The sequence below is a fragment of the Lathyrus oleraceus genome, chromosome 1 (genome assembly GCF_024323335.1).
Source record: "Lathyrus oleraceus cultivar Zhongwan6 chromosome 1, CAAS_Psat_ZW6_1.0, whole genome shotgun sequence".
In the NCBI taxonomy this organism is placed as follows: Eukaryota; Viridiplantae; Streptophyta; class Magnoliopsida; order Fabales; family Fabaceae; genus Lathyrus; species Lathyrus oleraceus.
The window spans coordinates 409,436,527-409,446,289 of record NC_066579.1 but is presented as its reverse complement, the minus strand read 5'-3'; the positions used below and the strand labels follow the sequence as shown (position 1 = coordinate 409,446,289).

The following is a 9,763-nucleotide window of genomic DNA, read 5'->3' as shown; positions in this document are numbered from 1 at the left end:
TGGTATGTCTATTCCTCTTGCTACTTCTGTACCTATGATGGCTTCTTCTCATCCTCTCACAACAACTCCCTTATATACTACCTCTGAAATCCCACCCTCAATTACCAGAACCTCCCAACCTACACCAGTTCTAAACATAGCCAGAACCTTCATTCCTCCCTCTATACCTGCACAAACTCACCAAAGCACTTCTTCTTCTTCATCATCCTCTATGCCAGAATCACCTCCCTACGTTACTGTTTCCTCTGACCCTGAACCTTCTGATCCTGACTCCCCAACAATAGCCACTCTATATGCTCATAGACTTGCCTCTCAACAACAAACTCTAACACAATCTGAAGTAACCTCACCACTCCAAACTTCACTTCCACCACAACAAACAACAACTCTACCCTCTGAAATTCAACCATCTGATCCCCACACCTCTGATATCACCCCACCAAAAATTCCCGCTGTACCTGAAGTAGACTCTAACCCTTTAGACCTAAATCCTCTTTATGCTTCATCTCCTAGTCTTCAACCAGAAGCAGAATCTGAACCTCAAACTCTAAATCTTAGCCCTCCAAACTCTCCACCTCATTCACCTGAACCTGAACTTACCATACCTACCGTTGAGGAAGCCATCAGGCAGGTAGCAGAAGCTTCAATCCAGAAGGTCAAGTCTCTGGCTAACAACTCTGAAGTCAGTGATGATCCTAAATCTGTTAGGACACACTGGAACAGAGTCATTAGTTGGATGACCTCTGAGTCTTATAGGCTGAAAAGTGTCTCTGAACAAGTCAGAAATGGCTACATCAGAGATGCTGAGGAAAGACTCCAGGAGAGATTAGCTAGAGAAGCTGAAGCCAAAAGGCTAGAGGAAGAGAGGTTGGCTAAGGAAGCTGAAGAAGAAGCAAAAAGACTAGAGGAAGAAAGTCTGGCAAAAGAAGCAGAAATCCTAAGACAACAAGAAGCTGAAGCTAAGGCTCTGGCAGATGCAGAAGCTCAAGTTGCTGCAGAAGCTGAAGCCCAGCAGACTCTGACTCAGGGGGAGTCTTCAACTGCTGTTCCCATGATCCTTCAGACTCTGAAGGACCTTAAGGAAGATCAGAACATCCTCCGAGACAGAATGGACAAGCAAGATACGGTCAATGAGAATATCCAGAAGATGCTTGCCATGATCTTGCAGAAATTGCCTCAGAACCCTTAGGCACTTAGGCTTTTATGTTTTGCTTGCCTTCTTGTTTTTGCTTTCTTGTTTTGCTGACTCTGATGTCTGTGTTCTCTTGTTTTTCGTTTCTGCTATATTTTAATACAATGTTTTGTTTTTTCTCTTCAATTATTTATTTTCTATGTCTTTTTGATTCTGACAAAAAGGGGGAGAAATCATTAAATAACTCTGATGAAAATTGTCTAAAAACCTTAAGCACTCTGCAACAATTGTAGAAATAGCTCTGACAAAAATAACTCTGGTTAAATAGCTCTAACATTAAAATTAAGAAATTGCAGAAAGTTTTCAGAAATCTCATTACTTGGAAAGCTCTGGTAAGAACTTCTGAACTCCCTAGCACTAACTCAGGGGGAGCTTCTGTCTATCTGATCTTATTTTATTCATGTTTCATCTGCTATTTTAAGTTGTTTTGTCATCATCAAAAAGGGGGAGATTGTAAGAACAAAATTGTTCTACAACAGATTCCTTGATTTTGATGATAACAAAGGATGAAACCAAAAATGGCACCCTAACGAAAAGTTTCTAAGTGTGCAGGGTTCTAAAGAAAGAAGTAATAAATCTGATGATGTCATCAGATGCACAACAAGATCAGATACAAATTCTCAAGTATCAGAAGCATCTGAAGTGGAATCTCGTTCAAGAAAGTCTGACTCTGGACAAAACTACAAAGTTTCAGAAGCATCTGAACATGAAGTAAAGTCTAGAAGCTCTGACTCTGAACAACGCCCTCTGAAGAATCTATTTAGATCAACATCAGAAGCAAGATTCCTAGTTTCTCCAGAAACACAAATACTCTGATTATGGATTTGCTAATCATGAAAGAGTAACGTTGAAGACAAGTAAAGATTTTCAATTGGATTTCCTTATTAAGAAAGAGACGTTAATCTCCACTTCCAAGAGAAAAGATACTACTTGTGGTAAGTAGTCACTTCAAAGATAAAAAGTTAAACTGCAGAAGCTATTTAAGTGATGGAGTAAACTCAGTTTAATATCCACCAGATTCAACCACTACTTCAACTCATATATAAATAGAGCTGCAATCAACATTCAAAAGAAGAAATTAACTAGCCAAAACTATACTGAATTATTTCACGCTCAAGAAAATCATCTTTGCTCTCAAAGAATTTCACTAAGCTTTTGCTTATTAAGTGAAAAATCTGTTCTTAAGTTTGTAATACTTGCTTTCTTAGAAGCACTCTAGATTACATATCTTGTATCTTTTATTTGTTTGATTTCCTCAAGTGACTCTGTGTAGTCTGTAGACTTGAGAAGACTAAGAGATTTTCTTCTCTCTTAGGTGTTGTTTGTAATCTTTCAAGATTAGTGGATTAAGTCCTTGTTGAAGGCGAAATCACCTTGGCCGGGTGGACTGGAGTAGCTTTGTGTTATAAGCGAACCAGTATAAAATCATTGTGTGATTTTCATTTTGGAAAAGCGCTTATTTTTCAAACAATTCAAACCCCCCCTTTCTTGTTTTTCTCACCTTCACTTACTGGTTTCTGTCTAAGAAAAGACTCAAACAAGATACTACAAATGGGGAAAGTCCCTATTTTAGGAGATAATTAAATCCAATCATAACAAGGATAAAATTCTCAAGTTTACACAAAGCTAAGATATAAAGCCGAGAATAATTCAACTAGTATAGTAGGAGGACCACAAAGAATATTAAACAAACTACAATGGACATAAAAAAAAGGAAAAAGAAGATAAGCCCCTGGGTTTCTCGCAACCGCAATGGTCTCATCGATGATGCGATAGAAAAGTATTATGATTGTGAAGCAACACATCATGATCACAATGGTATGAATTTCTGACACAATTTGGCAGCTTTAAATAGAAAAATATGATCCTTTTTAGGGGTATGGTTTGTATACGAGAAAGTGAAGGCAAGGGATTTTCAAGCACGCATTTAGAGAGCTTTGGAGCCATTGGAGACATATTTCTTCATTGACTTTCATGTACTCTTCATATCAAATCATGGTATTTTATTGTTTTACTATGAGAAACTAGATTTCTTTTGATTAGATCTTAGAAGATAAACTTGATTTTACTCTGTTGGATCATATGATTGTTTGATGTTATTTGAGTGTTTTAATTTTATAATTTTTATTCAATTGCTTTTATTCTTAACGCTCTTTGTGTGTTGACGAGCGCGCAAAGTGAAATTAGATTAGTAGAGATTATTGAACATAAGTCCACCGATCGAAAATAGAGCAATTATTCAACTTGGTAATTGACTAGGAATAAGTTATTATAAGTTGTGGCCAGAGAATGAATGCACGTAGATCACCTAGTTTTACTTAGAATTCTCCTAAGGAACTAATGAGTTATTGTCTAAATTAGTGAGTTAAACACCTAGGAATTGAGTACAATGGTATTGCTAATTCGTGTTAAAATTATAAGTCGATTCAATTCAAATAATGCATAATCATCAAGAGGGGAGATTAAGGGATTTGAATAAGATCTAATCGTTTTCTCATTATTTGAACTTTTATCAAACTTAATCGCATAATTATTTTCCATAAAACCAATATGAATGCCCCTGTAGTTATTTTAATTCACACGATTACAACCTTGTTAAAATAGCGCAATCCCCGTGGAGATGAATTTATTTTTATTACTTCGACTGGATTAGTAGACTTGCTAAGAAAGTAATCAGGTTCCCACGTTTTAATGAATGGGTGTGGGTAAATGAGTTAGTTCATAAGAGTATGATTCATTTTGGATAATGTAATATAGGCACACTTACTAGAAAATCTATGGAAATAGTATACACTATGGTTAGTAGGAAGATTAATTTCATTCTCCTACAATAAACTAAGTGTACAGGTGTGAAGTTGAAAGAATTAGACAACTCGGAATTTAAGCTTTGGTACATCAAAAAATTTAGATCGACAAATAAGATGAGGATTATTGTAGACACGAAGTAGAAAAAGGATATTGTAGATTTGAAAAGAGTAAGAGATTGAATCATAGCCTTGAAAATTATAGCGGAATAAACCATCTTTAAAGTTATTAGTGTTTATGTACCTAAAGTTGGGTTAGTAAAACACCTTAAGGTGATTTTTTTGAGGATTTAGAAGGCTTACTTTAGGATATACTCCAAAGAGATAAGCATTTTTAGTAGGAGATCTAAATGGACATGTAGGGAGCGTATTAAGAGTTTATGAGAGCGTGTATTAGGGGTATGGTCTCAAGGAGGTATATGTGGAGGGTAAATCCATATTGGAGTTTTCATTGGCTTTTGATCTTACTATAGCTAATACACAGTTTAGGAAAAGATATGAGCATCATATCATATATAAGAGTGGTGTGACATTTTCTTCTTATTAGGAAGTCAGATATGAAGATTTTCTTAGACTATAAAGTTATTCTGAGAGAGATCTTGACTATCCAACATAGAGTATTGATTATGGATGTAAGAATCAAGAGGAGAGAAAAAAATAAGAAGTCGCATGGGAGCCCCATATATCAAGTGGTGGAATTTGAAGGGTGAAAAACAAGAAAGTTTCCAACACAAGATCTTGGAGAGACGTTTTGAACAACAATAAGGAAATGAAAATATAATATGGAATAAAATGGGAAAGAGATTAGAAAAGTAACTAAGACGTTGGGAGAGTTAAAATGTTGTGGACCTAGGGGTAAAGAATCGTGGTGGTGGAATGAAAATGTTTAGAGTAAAGTTAAAGTAAAAAATGATTGTTTTAAAGAGTGGTCTAGGTGTATAAATGCATAATCTTGGGAAACGTATAAGAAGTCTAAGAGTGAAGCAAGAACTCAATCTTTTGATAAATTATACCAATATTAGGAACCAATGAGGAAAAAAACTATATATAGGGTTGCTAAGGAAAGAGAAAGAAAGACACGAGACTTGGATCAAGTGAAGTGTGTTAAAGATGAAGAAGGAAAAATCTTGATTCAGAAAAAAATATAAATGATAGGTGCAAGACGTATTTCTACAATTTATTTAATGAAAAATATGATATCTTACCATGTTCTAGCAATATGACATTAGAGAGGAGGATTAAAACTATAATTACTATCGTCAGATTCAGAAACAATAGTTAAGTAAGTGTTGAAAAAGATGAGTAACAATAAGGCGATTGGCCTAGACAATACACCTATTGAAATGTGGAAAATCTTTCGAGATAGAGGTATTAAGTGGCTTACCAAACTCTTTATAAAATTATGAGGTCAAAGCAACTTCCAGATGAATGGAAGTAGAACTAAGTATATCTAATGTAAGTTCAACAAAAGGAAAAACGTTTATACCCAGAGGTGAAAGTTGGAGACCATATCATCCCATAAGTTACACAATTTAAATATCTTGGATCCGTAATACAAAACAATGGAGAAATATAAGAGGGTATAAACCATCAAATTCAAGTTGGGTGACTGAAATGAAGGAAAAATTCAGAGATTTTATGTGATACAAAGGTACTGCACATACTGAAGGAATTTTTTTATTGGACCGAGGTAAAACTTGTGATATTATACGAGACAAAATGTTGAACGATTAAGAATCAACGCGAGAATAAAGTAAGTGTGGCAGAAATGAGGATGTTGTGTTGGATGTTGGTAAGGCTAGACAATATAAGATTAGAAATGATAATATTTGAGAGAGTGTTAGGGTAACATCTATAGTAAGAAAGATGGTGAAAAAACTTAGGTAATTTATGTATATAGAGAGAAGACTTATAGATTATGTGATAAGGAGAGTAGATCAAATAAAAAGACTTCAAATAACAAAAGATAAATGATCTAAAAGAATTATAACAAACATTATTAAAAATTTTCGAGATTAACGATTTTGGAATTATCGATAAAATATTATAAGTAAAGGTTATTGATATATTTAATAAGATAAGACTTTATTGATATTGTATAATTACATTATATAACATTGAAAAAAAATCAAGTGTTCATTTAAGTAAAAAATACCCTTCTCTAATATATGTAATAATGTCCTATAATTGATAATACCAATTTACTAAAGTTTTTAACGCAATATAAAGCACTAGATTTTATTTTCTTACCAGACAGTAACCGCCGTTTCAACTCCATTTTCACCTCTCACCAAAACCCTCACGCCGCCGGCTATTTTTTTTACCATACCATGGACCTCTTCGCCGCCGACCACGTCGCTCCATTTCCCGATACCGGAGACCTTCTCTTCGCAGCCGGCCTTCTCTCCAACCGCAACAATCCACAGAAACTCCGTCCCATCAGGTCCGTCCCTCCTCTTACTGCTCACCTAGTCAATGCTCAGCCCCCTTCCAAACTTCACCCTCCAGAATCTCCCTCTCAGACGCATGCCCCGACTGAATCCGGGTCGGGTCATTCTCCGTTGCCTAATAGGCAGGAACCCGGGTTAGTTCTTTGTCTCTAGCTCGTAAAGTTTTTTTTTTTTTGCTCTTTTAAAAGTTACCAGCTTTTTAATTTTTATTTGTTTAGAATCTTTGATTATAAAATTAGGTTTACTTTCAGTACTAGTTTTATTTAATTCTTTATTTCAATTTGAATTTGTATATCTTTGTGGAATTAAGCACGTTAGGAAAAAAACCACTTTTTTTACTGAATAGAACAAGTTTTTTTTGGTGATAACAATTTTGACAAGGTTGAGGAGTTTTGGTGATAGGGATTTCGGATCCAAAAAACTATGTTTTATTTCTTGAGTTGATGTGAGAACATGTTTTTTTGGGTAGCATTTTGCAATAATGATTCTAACGTGAATGTGAGTTTTCATGTTTCAGTTCGTCTTTGGATGATGAAGATGATGTTGACGACGAAGAGAATTCGTCGGGAAGTACTAAAGAATTTGGCTCGAGAAAGAGAAGGAAAAAGTCGGCGAGAAAGCTTGAATGTTTTGTAGAAGGTTTGGTTAAGAGGGTGATGGAGAAGCAAGAGCAGATGCATAAGGAATTGGTGGAAATGATAGAGAAGACGGAGAAAGAAAGAATGAATAGAGAAGACGCGTGGAGGCGCGAGGAGATGGAAAGAATTAAGAAAGAAGACGAAGCTAGAGCGCAAGAAAGGTCTCGTAGTTTAGCCTTAATATCGTTCATTCAGAAACTATTAGGCCATGAGATTCAGATTCCTCAACAAGCTATGAACCTATTGGGTCATGAAATTCAGATTCTTTCTCAACCAGCAGAAGGAAGCGGAAAAAAAGAAGAATACGGAGTTGAGGTAAACAACAACAAAAGAGATTTCAACGGTGATATGAGTAACAATAGATGGCCGGATGTGGAAGTACAAGCACTCATAGCGGTAAGAACTGCGTTGGAACACAGGTTTGGTGTCGGTCTTACAGGAGCAAAAGGATCGATATGGGAGGAGATATCTGAAGCATTACGCGGAAAGGGATACAATCGATCCGCGAAGAAGTGTAAGGAGAAATGGGAAAACATCAACAAGTACTACAAGAGGACAGTGGGAAGTGGCAAGAAACGGCCTCTAAATAGTAAAACTTGCCCTTACTTTGATGAATTGGATAATCTGTATAGAAATGGGTCATTCAACAGCCTTGGAAATGCATTGAGCAATACCAATAATGTTTCCATGAGTGAAGTAAAGGAGCAAGGTGAAATTTGATAATCATAATTGTGGCTCATGTAACACATACTCTCATTATTACTTAGTCATTTTTCATTTTGATTCATCTTAATAATGAACTTTTTAGATGATATACTACCATTCTTAATAGCCTGTGTTCTTGTACTGAAAGATTAACTAAATGGTCAGTTTTGTGTTGTAGACCAATTGTTTGCAGAAAGAAAATTGAATACTTTTGCATGGAGAAATGAAGGAGATGGATATAGAAATTCCCCTTGGATATGACTTCACTGATTGAGGAGTGTATATGAATTATACAAAATATCAAACACAATTCATTGTATTTATATTAGCATATTTTTGAAAAAAACTTTTTAACTTTTTTTATACAATTATAAAATATTTTTTTTGATAAATATAAAGAATTATTTTATAATATAAATATAACAATGTAAAAAAATTTATACTGTCATTCGATTGTATTATTTTATAGGTGGTTAAAATAAAAAACAATTATTTTAATATCCAAACGTTTATAATTAATTGATATAGTATAATTTTAAATTCTTTATTATATAAAATTCTTTATATCGTCAGTATATGGTTTTTTTTAAATAATCATAATTTTCAAAAAAAAATTCTAAAATAATAATTTTTTTAATTTTTTCCCCCAAAATAACCACCTTTCAAAACAGATGCGGCAGATGAACTGACGCATCCACTTTCAATCAAAAGGAAGCGCCAATACCTATGACGCCTGCATTGGTAACCTCATGAAGAGGCGTCAATGCCTATGTCGTCTGCATGTGGCTTATGTAGAGGCACCAATGCCTTCGGCGCCTACATGTCTTGACATGTCAGGGTGCCTAGCCTCTTGGTGCATGTATTTTCTATCTGCTCTGTATAAATACCTCGCTCTCCAGCCATATTTTCCACATTTTCTTTCATTCAACTTCACTCTCCTTCAAGTTTTTGAGTTTTAACCATGTCTGAATACATTCACAAGCGAAATGCCGATTTAATATTTTTCACCGTTGCGTCTCCGATAAAGATTCGACTTTGGAATATAGATTCGTTTGAACGTCTTAATCGAATGTTGAACAGTTGGTTAGATGAAGAAATTGGGGATGGTGAAAGGGTTAGAAGAATCCAATGGCTTGTGTCCACGTTCAACCAAAATGGAGAAGTGCGTGAATAGATGGATATTAAGACTGACCAAGACGTTCATAGGATGATGCATTATAAAATTCAAAATTGTTTTGATGGTTGTAATCGCTTAGTTATTGTATTGTAGTTGTTTTAATTGTTTTTGTTGTTATTTATGTAATGATATTTCCTCACAAATTTATAATATGAAATAAATTTAGTTTTTCATATATTGCAACAAAGGTACATTTGAATTTATCTGGTTGTGCTCATTCCAACACTAAGACAGTTAGTACGATTGTGACCTGGCTGACGGCATGAACTACATAATCTAACCATTTTGTTCGCTGTATCCATTTCGGTTCGAATGCGGGTGCTATTTGGGCGACCCTTTTTCTTCCTTCACATAACTACGTTGTGCTAGACGATGTCCCATTGATATTCTGACCAATAATCCTCTTTTGCCACTACGGAAAAACTAATTTTATAAACATTTGATAGGCTGATGACTTTGTAAACGTCAGATAGCAAGTAGGATGAATCCCTTTGAACCTTTGAACATGTCGCAATGACATGTGAGCAGGGCGTACGAAAGGCTTGGAACTTTCCGCAGTCGCACCAACCTCTATCTAATTCGACTATGTACTGTCCCATCGGCATGCCCTCATTGTGATCCATGAACTCGACAACACTATACCAACCTTTAGTGCAGTCAAACACCGTAACCACATGTGTGTTTGCTTTGGCAGCTTCATGTCTAATGAATTTCATTGAAGCATCACTGAACAACTGCCCAAATTGCAACACTGAACTCCATTTGGAACGTCTGGTCTCAAACAACGTCCCTAGCCT

General features: G+C 35.4%; 1 protein-coding gene across 1 annotated transcript; it reads left to right on the top strand.

Annotated features, from left to right (window-relative positions):
* The first annotated feature begins 6,195 nt into the window (after positions 1–6,195).
* On the top strand, positions 6,196–8,013 carry LOC127076405 (trihelix transcription factor GTL1). The gene is made up of 2 exons (XM_051018051.1): positions 6,196–6,580; positions 6,964–8,013. Exons 1-2 carry the CDS (start codon positions 6,327–6,329, stop codon positions 7,802–7,804), a joined length of 1,095 nt encoding a protein of 364 aa, XP_050874008.1. The 5' UTR covers positions 6,196–6,326; the 3' UTR covers positions 7,805–8,013.
* The last annotated feature ends 1,750 nt before the right edge of the window (positions 8,014–9,763 follow it).

Coding starts and splice junctions, on each gene's coding strand:
- LOC127076405 (XM_051018051.1), top strand. CDS start 6,327: ATGGACCTCTTCGCCGCCGACCACGTCGCTCCATTTCCCGATACCGGA. Junction 6,581..6,963: donor CCTAATAGGCAGGAACCCGG/GTTAGTTCTTTG, acceptor TTCATGTTTCAG/TTCGTCTTTGGATGATGAAG.